At 40.3% G+C, this 25,036-nt stretch overlaps 1 protein-coding gene across 3 annotated transcripts in view; it reads left to right on the top strand.

The window, feature by feature from the left end:
- NRP1 (neuropilin 1) overlaps positions 1–25,036 on the top strand; it is a 116,663-nt gene that overhangs the window by 71,315 nt on the left and 20,312 nt on the right. For 2 of the 3 annotated variants that reach the window (XM_069778105.1, XM_069778106.1), the window contains exons 8-12: positions 9,670–9,825; positions 12,705–12,849; positions 14,423–14,754; positions 19,251–19,395; positions 22,331–22,414. In XM_069778105.1, coding sequence (XP_069634206.1) covers positions 9,670–9,825; positions 12,705–12,849; positions 14,423–14,754; positions 19,251–19,395; positions 22,331–22,414 — 862 coding nt within the window. Of the gene's footprint in view, positions 1–9,669; positions 9,826–12,704; positions 12,850–14,422; positions 14,755–19,250; positions 19,396–22,330; positions 22,436–25,036 lie in introns of all 3 variants that reach the window. The other variant, XM_069778104.1, reaches the window with a different exon arrangement.

Here is a 25,036-nt window from a genome sequence, read left to right as displayed (position 1 = left end):
TTGGAGATGATAGGTGTACTGCTGAGTGCTTTGCAGAGACGATTGTGCATTTTTATTCACTCTTTCCACACCTGCACAGTAGTATGAAGCTGAAGAGTTTGAGTCCTATGGGCCCTTCCCCATCCCAGCGTCCATGCTCCAGTTTTTCTGTTCCTGAGCTATTATTTGCCTCCCCTGTCCTTGTATCATCCTGCTTGTCTGTCCCAGTCTAATTCTGTTCTGCCCATTAGGTGACATTTTCACAGCAGTAGCAAAACAGGCAAAGTGGCAGGATAAATAAGATTTCTTCCAAGAGGTAAATACCTGGCCTTCAGAAAGCAATTTGTCTTCTTCCCACAAAAAAAAGAAAAAAAAAGAGAAAAAAAAAAAAGCAGGTATATTTCAACAAGGAAGTACTTCCATTTTTGCTTTACCTCTAATGTTTTCTTTTGAGGTTTTAAAAAACTCTTTAAAAAGGCATCAGAGTAAACTCCATAGCTGTCTGATAAACAAAACCTACTAGCAGAGAACACACAGTTGACCAAACATTAAGCTGAGGTTCAGTTCCTCTGTTTTCAGGAACAACTGGCTTCTCATCAGAGAAGCACTGTTTACCCATAACTTCCACCAGCTAGCTGTACCTATGTAGTCTGGTCTTTCTCTTCATTGCAGCCTCCTGTGTTGAACACTTTGGGCCAAAATAATTTCTGGTGTTGATCCTCTGAAACTATTGAAAACATCATTTTGTCCTATCACATATAAAACCAGGGTGTATTTTAACTGGTCATATTTAGGTTATAGATTATTTTAATATAGACTAAGGTGTCTTTCAGCCTTAACAGAGACAGGAGCAGGCTATTCCATTGCAAATATTATTAAATTCAAGCTATGGGCTGAAGGGCTGACATAACACAGAATAATTTTTAAATGCTCTTATCAGGCCATAAAAATTAACTCTCCATAGGAGTGTTCCCTCCTTTCATGATATGCTTAACTAAGAAAATACATCCTGTGTTTATTTTAAAAAGCCACAGCACTTAGAAATCAAGCTTTGCTCTTTACATAGCTGGAGGTAGAGTAACTTTTAGAGAGGCAGAGTGGGGTTATACACAAACCTGGCACCATTATGTGGCCAAAGAAACCCTAGAAGTGAAATCCCCGTGGCTGGAGTTTGAGCGGGCTTTGTTAAGAGCAGGGCAGAGCTGGGGGCAGCCAGTCTCCCTGGTTTGCTTTAGCACCAGGGGGGGAAGTTGTCTCCGTAGTCACTGGCCTCCACCATCCCTTCTGCTGTCCCCCTTCCTCTTCTAGCGTGGGACAAGAGCACCGGTCTCAGCAGCAGATCTTCCAAATCACAACCTTGGAAGTATTTCATCTATACCAGTGCATATCCTCAGAGCTCTGAGGGACATACCAAGGAAAAAACAAGATTATCTTTGCATGTATAGTCTTTATCTCCTGTTTTTCACCATACATTTACAGTACCCTCACCACACCACCTAACTGCAGCTACCTGACATTTTTCTAGAAAGTAGCAGAAACTCATATTTTAAAAAAACAGTGACTTGCTTGGTGACCCAGTAGTAAATTAAAATCATCATACACAATGTGTATGAAATAGAAAATCGAATTTTGGTGCAACAAAACTGACAGTTCCATTTAACAGAGAATAAGTGAATGCAGACTCCTGTGGATGACTGACTGATTTAAAGAGACTGTGCCGATTTTCCAAGATGAGAAAGCTGATCACAAGAAAATACATATCTTTCTATGTGACACAGGTTATACACCTATTGCAATTGCCAGTGAAATTAGGCTTAAAAAATATTAAATCTTAGACACTGGCACTTTTTCCTCATTTTGTTGCTATTTTTGATAGAAAGCCCAAAGCCTGAACTTTCAAAAACATCTAAGTGTAGCAAATTCCAGTGATTTTAGGGCAACTCACTCCGAACACAGTGATTGCACAGTCAGATCTATCTACAGCATCAACATGTGCTATCTGAGACAGTAGAGGTTTAATTCTGCATAATATATCATCCCCTCACTTAACAGCTTCCTACCCAATTAGCATAGGTATGCTGTGAAACAGGAAGAAGCAGAGGTTATTTCTGTGTGTTTACGCATGTGTAATATTGTACTTACATTCAAAATACCAGAATGTATTACAACTCAAGCCCTTCTGCCTGTACCCTCTGATTTTAACAGGACAGCAGCTGGCAAAAAAAATGCAACAGAAGAACTTTATAGACAAAATTTAGTGTTTTCCACCCAAAGGCCAGTTATTCGCATGTGAAGCAGTCTGATAGAGAAGCTTTGGATTACTTGTTTCCCATTTGTGCATTAGTTGCTCAGTACACTTAGGGGAAAAAAAGTCCTACAATTATGTCCTTCTCTCAGAAAAGAGTGGTTCTGCAAGTATTGCTATAGAGTTTCCCTTTTCTATAGTTTCTAACACAAACTGGGGAAGGTTACATTCAAACTGCACTAAATAGTTGTCTTCATTCCAGATCAGAGGATTAAGCTCAGGTTTAAAATTAAATGTAAATTACAAATAAGTATTCAGAAAACGTTAATTAAAAGTATTACGTTCCTGACTCATTTATTGCTCAGCAAGGGTTCCTAAGTATCTTAGCTGGAGAAAGGGGCCATTCACATTCCTCCTTTTTTGACCAAGTCATTGTACATGTCTTAGGTTATCCATTTGCAAGTTAATGTAGTGCCGAAGCAAAGGTTTTCATTTTAAAGAAGTAATATTTCACAGCAAGATATGCTTCTGCAAGATGTAAAACAATCTTTTTCTAAAGCACTGGGAGTTAATCAGCCTTTCTCTTCATTGCTACAGAGAGGGTTGGAATGGCATAAGATGCTGATTACTTAGATCCCAGAGTCTATAGAATCCCAATACGATTACATTTTCCTCCCTTTGTTATCAGAGTTTATTGTATCTTGGTGTTCAGGTTTTAAGTAGTTTTCAAGTAAAAAAAATAAATTAAGAAGAAGGTATTTTCTGAGTCTTCTGAATAACGATCATGTCACACCAGAGCACCACATGAATGCTTAAGGTGGAGCTTGCAAATGACTAGCAGAAGGATCGTTCCCTATCACCGCATGTGCACTGGATGCATTTCACACGATATAGTGAGCCCATTTCAGGGGAGCATTGCATCGCCCTTGCTTTTAAACCAAACTCCTTCAAAGACTCACACTAAAAATATCACACAGAGCTAATGTGTACCAGTGGCAGTGCTTCTCCCGGCCCACTCGCAGCATTTCTCTTTCACATTTGATCTTTATAGTTTCCATACTGGAGCGATTTGGTTTGCTGAATTCTGGAAATGTCTCAAGTTGAAATGCTAGTGTATTAACCTGCTGTACTGAGTCTCTTTTGTTTCTCTTTACCAGAGTGCTGCTTGCCAATTTTTACAACTACAGCAGATTTTACTATTCAAACAGAACCAGATGGAACACCAGTTCAAAGAACATGTCAGAATTAAATATTTCTTTTTTAATTAGTTGCTTCTGATTTATGCAAAAAAAAATTAACATAAGAGTGGGAGAATGTGCCATGAATCCAGATGCAACACAGCCCACACAAGCATTATCTTTTCTCTGTCAGAGACACAGAGGCCTTTTCTTTCATTTTTTCTTGTCTTTTCTTTTTTCCTTTTGTTTCTGGATTTCATTTTTCTTACACTTTCTGCATCTTTTCCTTCCCCATAATGATGACTGAAGTTCTCTTATGTTCATCAGTCATACTTTTTCATCATTATCTTAAATTTTCTCTTGTAGAAACTGGCTGATCCACTTCTAAAAAAAATTACTATACTCCATACTGCAACCCCAGCATCAGTATCTCAATGTGATAACATCCTTTGAGTCTGTTCTTTGTTTTCAATTGGGGGAATCTTTACACTTACATTTTTTTCTGCTGCAGAAAAGGATTTGGGAAGAAGGTGAAGGTTGTGAGGAATATTTCAACTGCTAGAGAAAGTTCAGTTCCTTTTTGCTGTCAAGCATTCCTATTTCTCTGACATGAATGTTTGCTCATCTTCTATTTCATGCCTCCCCATTTTTGCCAAGTCACATAAGCATCAGTTCAGTAAACTATACTGACTGAGGACAGTTGTTAGGCACAGACTAGAAGCTGAGCACGTGATTAGCTGCTTTCTGATCTGGGGCTTTTAGGATGTTGCTGTCAAGGTCAATGAGAAAGACTTCAGTGATTCAGGAGAGATCTTACTAACAGCAAAATTTTCTCCTCACTTCCTTTATGGAGCTGCCAGAAATATCACTGAGAATTTTGCACAAAGATCTGAGGTGGTTTGCAGCCTTAACTATTTTCACTTCAACCCAGGATGAATATTTGCACCCTGTCATTAATCAGGGAGTTGTGGTCATTTCAGGGATGAAGACTTTTGGAAGTAATTTTCCAATCAAGTTAATTAGAATATTTTCAGAATTTCTACTAGAACCTGTGCCATTTTTACTTAGCATTATAATCTTCTTTACTTAAAGCTCAATAAATAAAGGAATTAAGTGATAGTTGTGTATACATCATGGGAGAGCATGATTGATCAAATCAACAGCAACACCTAATAAAAAAGATCAACTCTTGCTTAATTAAATATTTGACAGAAGAACAGTGAAGCATCACAACAGTTAATCTGACTCAGAGCACTGTATGCTATCTAGGGAAATGACACAGTTCTCTAAAAATATTTACTTTGGTATGGTGTGTCAAGTGATGGATTATACAGCTTTTCAAGCCACAAGAGATGCCCACAACAAAAAGCTTCCTGTTGTTAATCAAACTCCAGCACTTTGTCCTTTATTTTCTCAGGCTGTTGAACAGACCTACAGTAGGAGTGTTAAAAGCTGGTAAAACTGCTCCCTTGCTACAGCTCCCTCAATGACTGTATTTTATTTAGCAAGGCAGATTTTCATTCTGAAAATAAGGTCTTCCATACTACGACATGGTTATGTATGATGACAGGAAGCAGCAATATTTATTTCAAGTCGTGTATGTTGTGTGTTGTTCTTTATCCAGTAGTTTGCTAAGATTTGCTACATGATACATTGTGCAGAGCTAAACATTATTCTTTTTCCTTCTCTGGTCTCTAAAAAAATGCCACCCCTTGCATATCTGTCTTAAAAATGTGTCGCCCACCCACATTTTTTGGAGATGGTAAGACAGCAATAAAAGTATTTTTCCTGGATGCTAAAAGATATTGCAGAATAAATAGAGAGGAAGTAATTCATATGTAGAAACAGCTAGCGTCTTGCAATGTGCTCTCACAGGAAAGAAACTGATTTTAGAAGTAGGAACAACTGGGGCTTTTTTTACATGAACATTTCCCTCCTGGAAAAAAATACACACTTGGGATGTTCCTCATTTCTTGTAAGTTAGGGGCCCATTCCTATAGGCAAGTCTGCTCCCAGTCTTGTACTTACGAATAAAGTCAGTCACATTGCAGCACAGGCAATTATCAAAGGCTGTGTTTTTGGATAAGGCCCTAAGGCATCATTTTCCAAGAGAGAGATGCTTTTTAATCTGAATGAAAGTGAACAAAATTTGAAAAAAGAACTAGCAACATACTGCAGTTAGTCAAAGCTGAAACTCTGGCCACGGAAATGAAATGTCAAGATTTCAGGTTTGGAGACAGCTGCCTATCTCAGATCACAGCCTTACAGCATGCAATAACTTACAGAATCGCTTGCATCCTCCAAAATAAATACCAGATGTTTGTTTATCGTATGTGCAGAAAGTTAAATGTCAAATAATTGCAGGGAAATGCATTTGATGTTCATAGTCAAAAGTACTGTATTTCATCACCACCTCCCTCCACAGTTCATTTTAACGTGAAACACAAGTTCTTGAAACAAAAAGGACAAGAAGGCCAAAACAAAAAGCTAGTTGTCAAAGATTTGTATTACTATCTCAGCTGGAGGAGACTGGATCTGAGGAAAATGGGTTACCTCTGGTCATGCTAACACTTGGAGACCTCTGTGGAGAGGACATACTAAGTTCACTGGAAATTACACAGGCAGTTGGACTCCATAAGCATAAGCCTCCAAAAAGCGTAAGAATTTCCTACCTGGTGACACAGCTGTACTAGAGCTACTGCCCTCTGCAATGATTCCTCTGGATAACGTGGTACAGAAGAGCTGGGTCTTACCACAGCTACGTTTTGGTACTTTCAGGTTCCAGTTGTTAATAGCAGTTGATATGCTTGAACTTCAACTCTGAGCAGTCCCTGTGACATTTAGAATGTGTATTTTATGCACAATTCTGCATTTTACAGAAAGTAAAGATTCAAAAGACACTGGAAAGAAAACAAAATATATCACAAAGTGATTAATGAAGGTGAGCTTAACAGGCCCCTAAGATGTGTCATGCAGTTGCCAAGGTAGTCTTCTACATAATTTATTTCTATCACCTTTCTTAGAGACGAAGATTGGTACATTTAGAGCTTGATTTACAAACATACTTTGGCACCACAGAGGGGTGCTCAGTATTGCAATTCTGTTTGCATGCACCTGGAGAGGAGCGGTTCCTCTCCAGAGGCCACTGCAGAGAACTGTCAAAAGGGAGGAAAATGTCTTAAGCGCTCTCTCTCCCGGACCTCCGCACTGACACAGAGTTAGTACTAAAAATTCCAGCCCTTCCGCTTCTCTGCTGCTTAGCCCCACCTTTCTTGTTTGCACTGCTTCTTGCTCACAAAACACTGATGAAGAAAGGTTATTCTTTTTTCCTCTATCCGCCTATGAGCAAACACCCCCTGGCACGTGGCAGGTCTGGGGTTACAGCTCGCTTTTGCAAGGGGTTTAAAGCTGTGGCACGCAGCTGAACACTCGAGCCATCAGCCTCCAGACACTCCAGGAGACAACTGCTGTTGACATAGTTCCAGTTTTCAAGAAGCACGTAAAGACTTTCTGATCCAGAGAGAGCACATCTATGTGAAAAGATGTTCTCCCTAACAACAAGAGATGCCTCCCTCCTCCTGTACTGTATTACACAGTTACTGGAGCCAGGAGTGCTAATGAGGTTGCCTCTTCCCTACCTATAGGCAATAAATCAGAGGTCATCTCAGAATCTCTCTCTCTCCCAGCGAGCTGTTTACTTCTGGCAGGAGAATTTCTGCCTGCCTTTTGAATTCTGCCAGGTTTTAGGCATGAAGGTAGATGTCTACATCCTTTGTGTGTTTAGGACTTAGTTCTGGGCAGTGAGACAGATGCTGTAGGATATCCAGTGCCCCAGGAGTTAAGGGGGAGTGCTGAATACCAGCATTTGGGACCAAGCAAAATCCGGGGGCCTGAAGTTCTTTGATGAGACAAGCCTGAGTTGCCTGAACGGTCAGTGACTGGTAGCTGTAATTGTTAGCTCAGGCATGAGCTAATCAAACCTTCCCCTAAAACCCCAATGTTAAATTTTAACTTGGCTTCAAATACCTAGAACTCTTGTAATAGGCCATTGCTTGACTATATTCACAATGAAGTACTTATTGTATATTTAAAAGCCCCTACTAGAATCATTTCAAATCAGTTGGAACGGTACAGGCTTGGGACCCTAATCATTTCAAAACTGAAGAGCTGTTTTAAATTGTAAGAGAAGCAGATCATTTAAATAACTTAGCTCTACACTCCCTCAGACTTCCAGATTTTCAAGTGCACTTCAGCCTGGAAGTGAATGTGGTATTGGACATAACTCAGTGCAGCACACTTTACAATCAGCAGAGTACAGTTTGGAGAGCATTTGAAGTTAAGCTGAGATTGCTCAGCGCAGTGATGCCCAGATTCCCCCATTAACTTTCAGATTGCAACAATCTAACATCTGAGACTCTCCAGTTACTTTAAATCACTTGATTGTTTTTGTAAGGTGGTACAGGGATTTTTTTTTTAAGACTGAATTTTTTTATCACGACAAAACAAGATGTTGCAGTATTTCACCCCTAAAGACAAGGGCTAAAATGTTACATATAGACTTTAACAGCCTTAAAAACTGGGGCAAGGGCAGGGGCTTTGCCCTGAAAGCTAGTTCTATCTGTCACACACAAGGCTGCTATTCTTGTGTTGGAAGACTTTAAAATGCCTTGCATATGACATGGGCATTGAGACAGCAGCCAGTCTGTCCTCAATAGCACTTCCTTCAGCCTTTTGAGAGAATGCAGAGCATGTTGATTTAACGGCTCCAGTGCCTTTGGATATATGACATACATCCAGGAAAAAGGATGCCTGTGGGACACAGGGGACGTATATTCTGCATCCTGCGTACTTTGGAAATAATGAAAAAGCCTGAGACATTCATGGGACATTCACTTGAGAAGGGTTAATTCAACCTATTATTATCCTGCTAAAATCTGGACAGCTGAAGTTTAGAGGAATAAATTACTCTGATTAATATTTTGTCAATAGTGTCATTTTATATTGAAATTAAATGGTTTGCTTTAAGAAACAAAGAGAAGGTTCTAGCTGCAGAGAAAGAGGGTGATGAATTTGATTTTAATTGGTTTGTTGTTATGGCTAGAGAAATGGCAGGTGTTTCAAAGCTGTGGTCACCAACCTGGCTGTGAGAAAGTTTTGTGCCTAGTTTCAGCCATTTGGTGGCTGGACTTGTGCACTGGGACAAAGGGGGGTTTTTTCCCAGCAGAACCAATTTGAGTAGTCACACTCTTGCACCCCACATCATCCTCCCAGTTATGCCGATACATCTTCTGTGATGCCACATGATGAACTAGATGAGGAAACAGATCTGGATGACAAATAACTTAACTGGGGGAGGGGAAGGTTAACCTAAATCACTTGTCCATTTGGTTGCACTGTAACTTCATGAGAGAAGGAGAGAGAAGGCCTCTAACACACATTCATGTGCACACCATAGCATCCATTTCTCCAGCAAGTTCAAAATGCCATTATTTTCTAATGATTAAAGTTCACTACATTTGACAGTTGGAACAGAATTATTACACTTGTGCTAATGCTTCTTTCTGTTTTCTTCAAATACATCATATGGTACAAGCAACTCATTTGCCTTTTTCCCAACACAGTCACACAGTGATTCATAATTATCCTGTGACTAATACACTATGGGATTCTTTTCTCCTCTTCTGTTTGCAAGTGCTCCTGGGGTTTAGCAGAATTCTTGTTATCATTCCCTAAGTGCATTACTTTGATATTGTACTATTAAATTTCATCCTATTTCTAATACTGCAGTCCTCAGGGTCATTCAGTTCTCACTGCATGACTCTCCTCTGTATTGACAATGCCTTGCAACTTTGTATCCTTAGTGAATTTCATTAGCATCTATGCAAGGTAGTTAATGAAAGTATTAAGTAAGATTGTTCACGAGACTGATCCTTGAGGAACTTCTCTAGTAACTTCTCTGCAGTCTGGTGGTCCCCACTCACAATGATGGGGTCTCTGGTTCCTCTCCCACAGAGGAAAGGTAATTCTCTGGCATGTGGATAGCCCTCCCGGCTCATTAGGCAAATGTTCCCATGTCCTGTGATGACACTGTTTACAAAAGAGGAGATTAGGGCTATGTTATTATTAACAATACGTTGCAATTTCCTTTACATAAAATCCTTATTATCTTTGTAAAACATGGGGGGGGGTCAGAGGGGGTGTCACTTCTGCAATGTTGTTGTGCCCTAAACTGATCATCCTCACGTCCCAATTCATTCTTTACCACAGGTAGATCTAGGCCTTCTCCGCTTTGTTTCTGGAATTGGGACCCAAGGAGCCATTTCAAAAGAAACAAAGAAAGAATATTATCTGAAAACATACCGCGTAGATGTCAGCTCCAATGGAGAGGACTGGATTACACTGAAGGAGGGAAACAAGCCTGTTGTAAGTCTTTTCTCTTTTACAACTCTTCGGCCAAGAAATAGGCTGTTGAATTGTTTAGTTACTATCAGTTGTTAAAAAAACAGGAATAAGGTATCACAGGTTTAATCAGGTTGATCAGGGTTAGCAATATCCTAAATCCAAAAGATAGCTATTGTCTCAGTAGTAAAGGGCCACAGAAATTGTTTAACTAAAGCCTAGAGCAGCTGAAAAAGGTGCAAGGTGCTGCCCTGTCCCTTGTGCCCACCACAATTTGAGTGGTTTGGGTCTTTTCCCTGGAATGTGCTGCTGTTTCCCAGTTTACCAGAGATTTTCTATGTGACCTTGAGAAAAACATTATGGGGAACCTTTTAAAAAATATGTAGGTCCCTTCTCTGCAGTGAAGCTCTGGTTATGCAGTGTGTCAGCGCCTCAGCTCCCCGTGCATAGCCACGCTGTCTTGCAGGAGTGCTAGCAAGTCATTAGTGGTTTGTTAGACTTCCAAGCATCTCAGTGATGGGGGTCATGCAGGCAGATAATTAGGCACATCTTTCCATCCTTATAGATTTTTATCACCTTTCCATTTATCAGCAGATTTGCTCTCTGTGACCTCCCAATGAAACAGCTTTAGACACTTGTAAGAAAAATCTTCATTATCCGCTACCATGAGCATAAAGCTCGTTACTGAGAAGTCAATTCTGTTCCAACTCTCACATGAATAGTCCCAGTGAGGCTGTGCCTCCCTTCCCACCTCGCTCAGGATGTGCCTGGGAGCAGCATCCCCAGAGGCTGCCAGAGGCTGCCAGGGGCTGATGCAACGGGAAAGGTTTTGTGGTACCTCCCTTACAAAATAGCTTCTGTGTGACCCACCTGTGAAGACCCAGAAGAGCTGTGTAATATTAAACTCCGTCTGTGTAACCATACCTAGCTCTAAGTATTTGGTTACTCGTTTGTCCCTAACTCATCTGTAAGTGCTATGCCAAGTCCACTACATTTATCTAATCAAAATGGTAGCAGTGTTTAACACATACATCTTTCTTCTTTGAAGCACTTCGTAAAACAATAAAAAATGAATCCCAAAAGCTTCTCTTTGACAGGTATTATCCTGGTTTTACAGAGAAGGAACTTTAGAAGGTCAAATGCCACAATGTGGGCACTGTATAATGATGTATAAAGGTACAATAACTGACTTGCCCAGAGTCACAAGAGGAGCCAACGCTGTGGCTGGTATGACACACTGGCTCTGGTTCCTGTAATCTGAACAAATGCCTCTTTCAAAATCAGACCATGCCTGATTTTTCATTACCAAATTCAATTTGTACACTCTCCACAAGTGTATTTTACATGAGTTTCTCTAGTACATGCTGTCCTTAATTAGTGACAATACTTCCTAAACCTGTGTTATTTGTTCAAAGGATTTATTAAAAAAATCGAGTTTCTAAAATGGCAACATTTTGCTGTTGATCGGGACAAGAAAAAACTACGCAGCAGTCTCCCTCTGATACCTTTATTCAAATGAAAAGTTAAGGAGACTTGGCCACTGAAGGAACAACAAAAGCAGGCAGCTGCAGATCTCAAGGCAGCCTCACACAAGTGTTGCACTAACCACGTATAAGGAGCTGTGTACTTTTGAGAAAAGACTCATTTTCTCTGTCAAATGCAGACCTTCAGAAAACCACAGCAGGTCCTCCCACAGAAAAAAGTGGCTGAAAAGAAACGTAGCTCCATTTAAAATCTCTTGCCAGATATGAAACTCCTATATTAAATTACTTGAGACGTAACTGAGCCTGATGAGTTGACAGCTGTGCGCTGCTGGCCTCCACTCCAAATTAGTACAGTTATTGCAAGTAACAAACAGGAAAGTAGACAGTGTGTGTAAGAAATGGGAGAATCTCCCGTAAAAGGACAGGGGTTTGTATCCATGGAAAACAACAGGAAACTGGTCCCCTCTACGTGAGGAAGGAGCAGGAAGCTGAATCGCCTTCTTCGGACTAGAACATTGCAAGGTTTCGCCTCTGCTAGGAAGGAGCGCATCTGCAGGATCCTCAACATGAAAGCACAGCACAATCCTGTCCCTTCTTGTGGAAGTCTCATTGTTCATCTAATTTCACTGTTAGCCTCAGGGGACGCAGAGAAAATCTTAGAGCCTGCTATACAGATTTTAAATAGACTTCCATCTCGGTATGCAAGGAGAAAGAAAGTCTGAGTACTTGTTAACAAGGATTTAAAAACGGAAGGTTGACAAAGCAAGGTTTGCACGATACGCTTTGCAAAACTCTTAAGCCCAAGGAGAGCAAAATAATACATGTTTTTATCCTAACTCCATATAGCATTTTTATATGGCCTAACTGAAATCCAAACTTTTAATTTGGGCCTGAGGTTCTGTAGCTTTTTGCATCATTCTACAAGTGTACGAGGAATAAAACTGCCCTAATGGGGCATTGAGGGATTCTTCCAGGACACGGCAGTCCTTGGGTGACAAAGACCAGTGTATATTGTTCCTACATATAGATCTGGGCATTAGGAACACCTCAAAACAGGCAGGGAGTGGACAGACACTTGTTGCAGTCAGGTGAGCTCCTGCTCTCGCGATGGCCCTGAGCTCTCCTGGTCTGCTCTGCAGTGTTATGGTGTGTTGCGGGACTCTGCAGGTGACAAGTATTTTTTAGTAGCACTGAACACCTTACATCTTATTTTTTCCTCCCCAAGGAAAGCTTATCTGTGTGCAAAAATTGTCTTAGGAGTTTAATGAAATAGTTCCCCGTGCAAGTCTTTTGTCTCATCCCCACCCTGCAAAATAACCCTAGTCAGACCTTGTATCGTAACTATCTGTAAAACACAGAATTATGAACACCATTTCAGAGAAAGCCTAACAAATATATACTTTTTCTTTCCACACAAAGGTGTTTCAAGGGAATAGCAATCCCACTGAGGTTGTTTACAGACCTTTTGCCAAACCAGTTTTAACACGGTTTGTGCGAATTAGACCTGTGTCTTGGGAAAATGGAGTATCACTGAGATTTGAAGTTTATGGCTGCAAGATAACAGGTAGGTCCTGGGAAGGATCTTAAAACCAAGGGAATTTATTGTGCCTGTGCTGTAGGTTTTATATTTATAAGTGAAATGCATCTTCACTATTTCCACTGTGGTCTGAATGTAGAAATGTAAAAAAAAAAAAGAAAAAAGAAAAGAAGACACAACCACCCAAACACCCAGTGTTATCCGAATGTTGTTCTGGCACTATCTTTCAGGTGTTCAGCTTTAAGAAGTGAAAAAAATATCAAGGTTTAATCACTTTTCTTGCAATTATTTTACTGGTCCATGCAAACTCTCATCTTGTTTTACCTTCCTAACCCTCCAGTCCCTCTCTTTCATACTTGCCATTTGTAGGTTGTTCTCAGCAGGTTTCCCAAGGAACAAACATACGTAACTAGGTTCAAAAGCATTGCAAGGTACAAACACTTAGATCTGAAGCCTATTCAGGCAACTAGACATATATAGTCAGGTTCCCGCTAGTGATCAGCATTGGAATGGAACTCCTTTACATCACAGTTAACTACCAAAATAACTGCCCAAAATGCTTTCTGAAATAACAGCAAAAGGCATTCATTATCATCAAAATACTATCTTGGGGGGAAAAAAAGAAAAAAAAAAAAACACCCACAAGCAGGAATTTTTTTAGAAGTCTTTTTTTCTAGTTTTAGGATTTCTATAACGGAGGCATTTTTATATGTAAAAATAAAAGTTATAGACTAAAGAAAATATTAATGATTTCATATTTTTTACAAAGCTGATTTTTCTAAAAGATATCTAGCATCATTTTATAGCACTTAATACATTGGCACTGATTTTTAATAGTTCTAGGGATATTTTTTTTCCCCTTAAAGTGTTTCTTCACTCTTGAAAATGTTTCTTAGGACTGGTTTCCATAGAGAAGAAAAATAAGTTTACTGATGACTATACTATAGAATTCCAGGTCATTCTATGAAATCTTTTCAGATTAGATGAAGGTAATATCAGCAGAACTGCTGTTACATTCTATATTGGAAATCTTCATTCCTTGTTAGCAGCTTTTCCTACTTCTAACTTATATTTATCTGGGACCATAAAAGAAGCAACTATTTAGCTTCTGTGTCATTTGAAAAAGCCTGAGAGACCAAAGAAATACAATAAGAAAATCTCAAGTATAGCAATAAATTAAACTTTACAGACTGTATAAGAGATTTCCCTTTCCAGTGTCACCAAAATTAAGTAATCTGCAACCAGGTTCTGGCTGATTTTGGAATTTTTCTCTAGGGAAATATGCACAAATTCAGATGTGACCTTGCACTCTTTTGCTTTAGCAAGAAGAATAGAAAACAAGAATAGAATAGGATTTTCTGATCCTTTTGGTTCCCATCAAGCCAGAAACACTTGTGGTATTTTGGTACTTCCTGCCAAAACTAGGATGTGCAAGTTTGAACAAATGAAAATTATATACAAATCCAAATATATTATTTTGGATATAAGAAAGAAAGAAGTAATTGCTTATGATAGTTGAATTGACTGATGTGTCCTGTTTCTGTTTTGGTGCTTGTGCAGATTACCTATTTAATTTATTTGTGTTTTTTTTTCTCTGTAGATTATCCTTGCTCTGGGATGCTGGGTATGGTGTCTGGGCTCATTCCTGACTCTCAGATTACTGCATCTACTCAAGTTGATCGAAACTGGATTCCAGAAAATGCTCGCCTCATAACAAGCCGTTCAGGTTGGGCGCTGCCACCAACTACTCATCCATATACAAACGAATGGCTTCAGATAGACCTTGGTGAAGAAAAGAAAGTGAGGGGCATAATTGTCCAAGGAGGCAAGCACCGAGAAAACAAAGTATTCATGAAAAAATTCAAAATTGGCTACAGCAACAATGGATCAGATTGGAAAATGATCATGGATTCCAGCAAGAAAAAGATAAAGGTAAGGAGGAAAGCTCTGCACTAAAAAAAAAGTTTGCATTGAATTTCTACGCATCTATCTCTGACCTTAGAAAAGGCACACAATTGGGATGAAGCCAAGCAGGACTCCTAGGGTAGCAGCCTGGAAGGGATGCTGTGGGAATCATCCCATGCCTGAGGGCAGGAGCTGGCCTTAGGACATTCGCCTCTCCCTGTGGCGAAGGTTTTGTTTATTCAACACCTAGTTCAGACTTGGTTTCTGACAAGGGTGGTGTGCCTCTGTGGCGCCTAGGTTACTGCAAAATCCCATGCAGTGGTAGTATGCAACACTGCCAAAAAAGTAGAGTTTCCTCTGCAGTTTTTCCAGTGACAGTGAATGAACCTATTTGAGACACTCAATTACTTTTCTTGTGCTTCTTTTTTGTCTGAGCTGTAGATTGAGAATGGTGTTATTTAACTCAAAGGGGTACCTGATGGATTTCTGAACTGCCTGTAGACTGTTCTGAGAGCTTCACAGGCTCTCTGTAATGATCTCATCCAAGTGGCTCTGAAATAAAGTGATGGAGTTTTTGACGTGTTATCCCATCCCAAGTGAAAAGTACTACCGTACTGTCACAAGTGAAGCATCTTGGAGGTTGCTTGGGAAGAAAGGGCAGGTGGTTCATAGGTTCAAGCAGAAACTGCCAGACGTTTACAGAGAAGGGCCAAATGAATTGCTGGGTTAGGTGCCAAGGAAAAGAAGACGAGTGTGGCTCAGAAAAGTTTCTGGGAATGTACCTATGTTGGTTTGTCTTTGAATGTATGCTTTTCAGAACATAAATTGCACTGAGTGTTTAGCTTATTTACCCCAAATCCCTTTTGTTAAGTCTTCCATCTCATTTTGCTATCATTGCTCACAAAGTGCATTTTTGCCTCAAAAGGCACAACCCTTTTTTAGTCCTCCTACCCTGTTCCTTGAGGAAACCAGTGGGCATGTAGTCCTGTTCACAAACTGGTGCTGCCGTACTGGGATGATCAGGGAATCATATACCAAAATGTGCCCTCAAAAGGCAAATCGGCGTGGTGCTTGGCAGATGGGAATCCTGTGGGCTGCTCCATATCTCATCTGCCTTAGTCTGAAAATTAGATGTAAAAGCTGTTTTGCTATATAGACTCATCCATTGGACAAACCTGTGTTTCCTTAAAGGAAAAGCTGAGTGGGCCCATGGATATAGCTTTTCCAGGCACATTTGGTAAATATTGGACTTCATTCTCTCCTGTTTTAATCTCACTGAATATGTCTGCATTTTCTCACTTCTCATCACTTTTCATCATTTGTTTTGGGGATTAAAACTAAATGAATTCAGCCTTTGCAGTCAGCTCCTTTCTCTTGTTACCATGAGTTTTGACTTCATCATAAAGTGTGAAGAGAGTGTAAATCAACAATGGGATCTAACCATTTTCTTTCTAAAATAGATGTTGTTTTGACATGTACTTCTACACTGTGGCTCAACGAGGGAAAAAAATAATGCCATATGCTTTCAAAGCAGTGTGCCGTCTGCTGCATGGCTTTCTGTTTTCTAATACAAGCACTTGCCATCATTGTCAGAAGTTAGCAGTTTGACAAGAAAACTAGTGTGCTAACTAATGCATTGAGCCCATCCTCAGCTTTCATCACTACCAGAAATTAACTTTCAAGATTAATGGAATGGAGAGGGCTGGAATTCAAATCTCTTGTGGCATAATTATAATTCTTCCCAAAAATTCAAGACATTTAATAAACTTTCTTCCACAGAACAAGTTTTCTTTAAAGAGAATCAGATAAATCCCATGATTTGGGAGTCTGAGGGATTTGAAATGTTAATACTGGAATGTAGTATTTTTAAATTTAAGTGGAGCTGGATGGGACAGCATGCTATAATGAGTCACAGCAGGAATGTGGATTAGAAACAGCCCTGTTATATGAAATGAAACACATCGTTTCACTTGGTTAAAGTCTTGACTTTCAATAAACAAACAACTGCATTTTAGGAAAAGAAAGAGCAGTGACAAGCTAAACATAACAGAATATGTCCAAAGGATGAAACATCACCTTTTTTCTCAACATGATCTTGTCATCCATGCCTGCAGCTTCTTTCACTAGAACTACCATAACTCCTTCCTCTTTGGCTGACCCACTTTCTGTTATTTTTGAATGTGCAGAATATGTCCCCCTTCAGCCTAGCTCAAGCACTCAAAGGAGTGAACGTCACAAATCCTCAAACGACTACACAGAACCCCATTTTCATTTCAAGATCCAATTTGTATTTCTTCTCCATAGCCTTACTCAAGCTTACTCCATAAAGTCACCTTTCTCTTTCATATTTCTTTCCTCCTTCCACTTTTTTCAGTATTTTTATGCCTTCTTTCATCATTTCTCGTACAAGAAACTTCTGAATATTCTGTCATTTGGAACCACCTTTTTAAATTTTTCTGCAACCTTTATTTTGATTTTAAAAGATATTAGGAAGAATTTTTTCCTCTCACCAGTTCAGGTTTTCTTTTGTTTAGCTATTATTTATTATACTTATCTTTGTAATGAAGTAAAGCAATTTGTGACATAACCTGTATAAAAGACACTCACAAAGTTTTACTGTATACTCCTCTCTCCTCCCCCACAAAGAATATCAGTACGTGTTTTAAATGAACAGTCAAAAATTGAATCACCGGCAGCTCTGCACTACAAAGGACAATGATTCAATATAATTCTAGATGCCTATTGAATTCTAATGTCTATGTGTCAGTACTCCAGTACTGATGTCTTTTATAAAACTGTTTTCATTATTGTATGTTGCTATTAAGACTACTATTAAAAAGGAGGCAAGGATTCCTCAGATACATGTGTCTGTCTACTTTTCACACATAAAATGGCATTCATTCTTTCTCATATGGTAGGTAGCTTTTTCTGATCATTTGCACTATATTGCTATTCAAATATAATAATATGTAATTCCATGTTAATTAGATCTGACAGGCCATCTACATGTGAGTTCTTGACAACTGTCTTCCAAGCACTGGCAGAGCACCAGGTCAACCAGTGCCCCTTGAAGCCACCTTGGAGGTACAATCTTCCCTAGGAAGCAGGAGCAGAAGCTTTAATGTCAAAATTATTTTTAATTCTTTTTTTTTATTTAGTTGGTCATAGTCTCCCATCATCATTGGCTTTTGCGACTGGCACTCTAACCAATGGCCAGAAGGGGTTGTGGACCATTGGTTCATAATACAAAGGTGTACAGTAAAAACAAGCAAGGCTTTTAGGACCGCACTGAAAATATAAGCAGCAATCAGGTTTACCTACAGTTGTTTTGTGCCTTGGGAAATACAGCCAGCTTTTCCTATGGCCCGTGTTTCCTCTGCCCCAGATCAATAGGAGCAGTTCATTGCAGGTTGGGTTTTGTTCTCATCCAAAATGAAGGGCCTCTGGTGGTTTCTTCCTGAAGAAGGCTTCAGGCTTCACAACTATGAGTTGGAAGTATCTTATAACAGCACTTCTAATCCCAAATTTGAACTCTAGTTCAAAGAGATGTTTTTTAATGTTTCATCATTTAACTAATCCATAGAAAAGTTGAAAATACTTTACTTTTACTTCATTGCTGTATACATTCTTCACCATAAAATAGGGTAAAAATAACTCACTTTGCCTACCTTGGGTTATAAACTCTTCATGGCAAGGACTGTTTCTTTGTACAGTTAATTCATTCCAAGGACCAATCATCTCCATGGACGCACCCGAGGTGTTGCTATAAGTACAAATTATAACTTGTTCTATCTGCAAAAGATCACTGACAAGAGAAGCCGAAGCTATCAAACAAATGCCATTGAGAGCGGCATTATGGCTGAAGAACCCAGCGTGCAACTCAGAGAAGACATTTTTGTCTGAAATGTACATTTGCTGACCTGCCTTGCCCGTTGGATTATATTGCAGTTTTGTCAGGAAGCAGCTTTCTTCTTTCTTTCTTTCTTTTTATTCTTATTCAATAGCAGGCTCACTGGAAGAACTCTTGCAGCTACTGTTCCCGGAGTTTAATTTATGCCTTTTGAAATAACTACAACTTGTGAAACTCTGTCACTGGGGGAAATCAGATTGAAATTTTCTCTTGAATAGTTGGATTATTATTGTAACCACTTAAAAGGTGACAGGATCTTCACCTCAGCCATTTTTTTTCCCTGAGAAGTGTTGAAAATGTCACCCAGTTAAACCCCAGATCAGACCGTCATTTAAAAACATGTCTCATTAAACACTCAGCTCTTGTTATGACCCTGATGGATTGGTTGCTACTGAGTTTATGAAAAATGAAATGCATTACTTTTCCAAGAAGCTTTAACTATGTATTTTCCATTCTCATTTAGGACAGGAATGCCTGACATTTACTAAGCAGTTAGAATCTGGCTTACTGCTCACCTAATTCAAAGACTAGAGAATGAAGGAAAAAAGACGATTATTGAAAATAGCTTTTTTTTTTTTTTCATTTAACAAGTAGCATTTGTCATGCTTTGCAGACTTTTGAAGGCAACACCAACTATGACACGCCTGAACTGCGGACTTTTGAACCTGTATCGACAAGATTCATCCGCGTCTACCCTGAGAGAGCCACACACGGAGGACTGGGGCTGCGAATGGAGCTGCTGGGCTGTGAACTCGAAGGTAATTGCTCTGCTAGAGATGAATGCACTTTATTATTTTCATAAATACATTCTCTACTTGGACTACTGCTGAACACCGCTGTGTCTGTGCAGGCAGCACATCGGACTCTCGCTTCTGTGACTGCCATTAGTGCTCTTTCTTGGCCTAATCAGTTCCTTCTCTGCAGACATTTGAATATGCCCAAGGCACAAATATTATTCTTTCTCCTATTCTTTTGTTGAATCACAGTGATATTTTCCACATGGTTTTCTGTTCCCTTAAGCAGCCTTATGATTATACTTTCGAGAAGCACAGCGCTATTAGGAGAGAATAAAGACAGGAACTTAAATTTTATGTTACCATGATACAACCCTGGAAGAGATGTTTTCTGAGAATGCAGAGGGAGCTTTGCTCTAAATATAGCAATTATGTCCCTTGCTCCTTCAAAGGACGTGAAAGTCACACCAGACACTATGGTGGGCAATGATTGCTTGGCTGGACAGTGTCTGCTGTTCCTTTTGGGGGGTAAAGGGGGCCTCTTTGTTCCTTACCAAGCTTTAATTTTGCAAGAGTATGTAGGAGATGAAAGGCTCGGAAAAGCAAAGTTTAGACATTTATCCTTGGACTGTGACATGAAGTCAAGCTTTGATTCTTGTTATATAAACAATAATTATTTAACTTCATAGATAACTACAGATAACACTACGTGAATTTCACAATTTTATCTGGTGGATGATGGTGTAGTGGCGTGGCTTATAAACCACACAGCTTAGCAATACACAGAATAACAAACCATATTATTCAGGATTTCATATGATACCTCATACAGAAGTAGCTGAACAGGCTCCCAGATGAATGGAACCGACTGCCTCCATTTCTTTCTCACCATTTCTCCCCCAAGGCGGAAGAGTGGGAGGCATTTGCTGTGAGAACTGATGAGTTCTGTGTTGTTTTTTTAGTGAAGGCCAGATTGAATAAGTATGCTTTTTACTTGGCCCGGAAAGTGGGGAGGTTGGAAATACTTCTTAGTTCCTGCAGGAAGTCCTCATTTCCTGTGGGAATACTTAGTTCCTGCAGACTATTGTGCTACTTGCTCAGAAAAAAGAAAACCCAGCACCTGCCTTATGTAAACCCACAACCTGTGGGCCAAGTCCTTTGGCCACAGGGCCCCTGTAGCCACCTAGACGTCAAGAAATGAGTCCGTGGACCTCCTTACAAGAACACATTGCTCAGTGAGATGTAGGAGCCAAAGAGGAGACTTACCAGGCAAAACACCTTTGCTTTTAGGCAAACTGCAACAATGAGTACAATTTTTCCCCGGGACACATCTTCTTGCATTTGTCTTTCTGCTATGGTGTACTTTTGAAGGGTGCTCACCCGTAGGTCACCCATGGACAGGTGAGGTCAATTCTAGTTTACCCGCGGGAGAAGCATAATAAGAAAACTTTGTTGTATAACTGCATCTTAAGGAGGGAGTTGAATGAAGAGAAGTCACTTGAGATTTACTGAGCAAGAAAGTAGTTGCAATGAGAAAAGAAGCATGGAGGTAGGCACAGACAGGAGTAGAAATCAGCTCTCCAACAGTAATGAGCAAGGGGAAGTTTTGTGTGCTCGAAGCATCCCGGGGGGCTTATATGAAATGATGGCAGAGATGTAGGGAAGCTTGAGGCTATACAGGGGCATGAAGATCAAGACAAAAAACTTAACTGGATGTAGAAAGCTAGAGGGAGCTCCCAGGGGTTTTAAGCAATGTGGGGAACAGACACTCTGCATAATTCATAATAGGCACAGAACTGTTTCTTTAACTAGGGATAGATTGTACATGTAAAGCATAGGTCAGGGTCCTAAAGAGCCAGGTTGCATCCCAGAATATAGCTACTTCAGAAACCACCACCCCTCCTGACATTTTCAGGCCAAGAAGTCAGTGCATATGGTCTTATGTGGCCAGTAGAAGGGCAAAGAAGAATCTGAGGAAGGGATGCATAATTGCAGAGCTTCTAATGAGAGTAAAAGATTGTTAATGAAAATAACAGTAGGTGAGAACAGACAAAAGCCTGGGTCACATTCCCAGAGTGGTTATCTTAAGCCAGGGAACTGTACTTCAGGCATAAAACATAAACCTCAACATAACACCAAGTATCTGTATTCTGATTTTCCAGATGTGGTATGTTTTGCAGATACTGGGGTATAGATATATTTTCTGGCATCTTGCACAAATCTCAATCTTTTAACTGTAATAACAGAGGTCAGACTTTTACCGGTTATGCAGCAGCTACCAGAAAGTCATCACCAGTGAGAAGCAGGCAGGTGGCTGGGAGGGATGACTGACATCACTGATGTCTTATTTATTTATAACTTCAACAGAAACAAAAGAAACTCCTTCCAGATCTCCTCATTGAGCACAAAGTGATTCTACATCACACTGCCTTCCTGCCACTGTTACGAGGACTCTGCTCAGACATTTCCTCTCTCACATGTGCTCTGCAGAGAGGTTTATTCGGCAATGTGGTGGGTGCTGGAGAATTACCACCATGAGCATGCACCCCTCCTGCTCCTCTGTACAGGCCCACTCACAGGCACTTTGGCCTGCAATAAAATGATGGGTTTTCTACGCCACACCTCCCCTGCCCAAGACTCCCATTCTCCCTTGCCAGGCTTTCACTCATCTTTGGTAGGAACAACAAACACTCATCAGCCAGTGAATAGGCAGTCCGGGGCTTTGCTGCCCAACTCTGCTCAGCCCTTGAGCTCAGATACAGCAGAGTGCCTTAGTGCAAGGAGGCAGAACAGATACGTCCCATCGCAAAGAAATACTAACTAACCTGCAAAGTAGAGTTGCTTCATTCCTCAGATACAACACATGAAGACAGCATATGGTGCTCATCAAAATGTTACTGCCAATTGCATGCTGATTCTCCAGCACATGTTTTAACTGGATGCCTGGATTTTGTTTCAGCTCCTACCGCTGTCCCTACTGTTTCCGAAGGCAAACCCGTGGATGAGTGTGATGATGACCAGGCAAACTGTCACAGTGGCACAGGTGATGACTACCAACTGACAGGTGCAGAAACCATCCTCATTCCATTGCAGCTTCATTGTAGCTCATATCCATCGCCAGTTACCAGCTAAACATTTGCAATGATTTAATCACTCAACATAAATGGACATTGGTATGCAGTTCGTATTGTCAGTGCTGTCAAAACATAGGCATCTGCCTTTTACATGTGACAATACTTCTGATTGTTTGTTCAGCTATGTAATTTTTGAAGCAAATAATAGTGACTAGCTGGAAGAGAGGGCAATCTTTTTGAGCAGGAATTGTGTCCAATCAAATATCCTAATCAAACTTTCTCTTATTAAGAAAAAAGCTGGACAAACCTTTTGAGGTTTATTGTCTGAGATTGAAGAACGCAAAATGAAATATTATTTAGGTTCAAGATATGCATACACTTCCTTACCTAAAATTTAGTATAGGACTCAAATCTCAGCCCCAAACCTTTCTCAGACAGAAATAGAGCAGATTCATTTCATCAAAGCATACTCACACATATAGCGCCAGAAATATTTCCATGAGGTTCCCCACGAACACTGCATTACAGCCACAGAGGGGCTGATGTTCTCCAAGCTGCCATCACTAGCAGAAAAATAGGAGGAAGAAACATAATACAGTCTGCATCTGGAATGGAGGAAGCTTACTAGTTTTCATATTCTCACACTTTTGCACAGAACTACTGTCCTTCTGAGAGAGCTGACAGTGCACCACTACGTTTTTGATCTCTTCTTGGAGGTCACTTGCTCCACAAAGCTCTGGGCCTAATTGATGAGATCTTCCTGTAGCAGATCTATACAGCTACAGTAATTGAGCTTATTTTTGGACATAGCGACACAAATTATTTCATCACTGCTCCCTGGTGTGCTTATCTAATAAATGTTTATTGCTTCTTATATCCATGATATAAAATAGCATTAAAATCTGGCAATAGCTGTCCAAGAGGACGTTGGGAAACTTTAGGTAAGACACTGGCTTTTTGGAAGCAGCCAAGTAGAACATCCGACAGCAGATACGAAGGAAAGTGCAGTTTCAGCATCAAACCCTTTCTGAGCTTTGCCAATGTCTCCTGTAAATGCATGTTGCAAATCATAAATTGAAAAACAATTCCTGAGTGGAAAAGACACTGCACGGTCACTGTCACTGCTTTTCAAATCAGTGTCCCAGATGAATGTTATTCTTTTTGAAAACAGCCATGCAGGGAGTCCGATAAAATAGTCTGTATTGTGTTAAGGTAGCTCAGAAAGCTTTCAATGTTACTAAACATTGTAATTGAATTATTTTTTCTGAAAGGAAAGAGCCAGGTCAGGAAATGCTGGGGCTTCCTGCAAAGCCATACACTGAGGGCTGGCTTGCAAAGCCCAATAGGTAGAGACATATGTCACATAGATGGAGGCTGTGTGAGGGGAAGGAGACAGATCTATGCAAGCACCTTCCCTGTTCACTCATAGTCCCTGCACTTCAGGGAACTCAGGAATGTATCCCACATGTCCCTTAGGGAAAGCTTATTGAGCAGAAGAAACTCCTTCTGGCAATTTTTGCAGGTTGTGCTTAGGGAGCAGTTTATAATCTTTAAGACAAGGGAACAGCCACCAGGCTTCCTGAGCGCCAGCTCTTTTGAGGAACTGAACCTATTACTACATTGCCCTTCTACGCAAGTGCAGACACTTCTGTATAATTTATTACTATACCACCTAGAAACCCTGAGCAGTGCATGCCTAGCTGTTCTGGACACTGTAGAAGCACTGCATTGTTATGTATGATGTTACTTATAACACTAAAATGCACAGAAGTGATTTTACCAATAATTTCATTGTAAACGTTCTTTACTTCCTCCAAAATCCATAGAAGGAAAGTATGTAAATCTTGTGCCCCTTTAAGGATAGCAGGGCAGTGCACAGGGGATTTCATCAGTGCCTTACCCTCTTTTATCCACTCCTGATGCAAGTGTGGTACCCGCGTTCTCATGGGTACGACTGTTAGAGTCGCTTCCCTGATGGCACTTGCACATATGTGAGTATCACAATGAAGCCTCCCTTGTAATTAACTGTAATTGTGCTGTAGGCCAGATTCCTTCCCGCTCTATTTGGACCCCATACAGAGCTACTCTATTTGCATGGCTTATAGCATTTCCCATCAGATCATTCTCACAAACATAAAGCTGATATAGCTTGGGCATTCGTTCTCATTGGAAGTCATCATAGTCATCCTTTCTATAATGCTTTAAGCACTTGCTTGCTGGAGAAAAGAAAAGCCATTGACTGGTAATCAGCACCCTACTGCGCATTTATAATTGTGCTAATTTACTTTTTGTTTCCTTTATCAATATGAGGCTTGCTTTAAAAAGTCAAGTATTTTAAAAATATCAATTAGTGAGCTTAGGAGAGGGCCATGACCCCACTCACCTCTTGTTCATCTGCTTGAAGAAGATACAATGGTTTGGGCAGGAAGGGACCTTAAAGATCATCTAGTTCCAACCCCCCCCTGCCATGGGCAGGGACACCTTCCACTAGACCAGGTTGCTCAAAGCCCCATCCAACCTGGCCTTGAACACTTCCAGGGATGGGGCACCCACAGCTTCTTTGGGCAATCTGTCCCAGTGGCTCACCACTC

This window comes from Haliaeetus albicilla, chromosome 2 (genome assembly GCF_947461875.1).
Source record: "Haliaeetus albicilla chromosome 2, bHalAlb1.1, whole genome shotgun sequence".
NCBI classification, from domain to species: domain Eukaryota; kingdom Metazoa; phylum Chordata; class Aves; order Accipitriformes; family Accipitridae; genus Haliaeetus; species Haliaeetus albicilla.
Note: the sequence above shows the minus strand (reverse complement) of the source record. Positions and strands in the feature narration are given on the sequence as shown.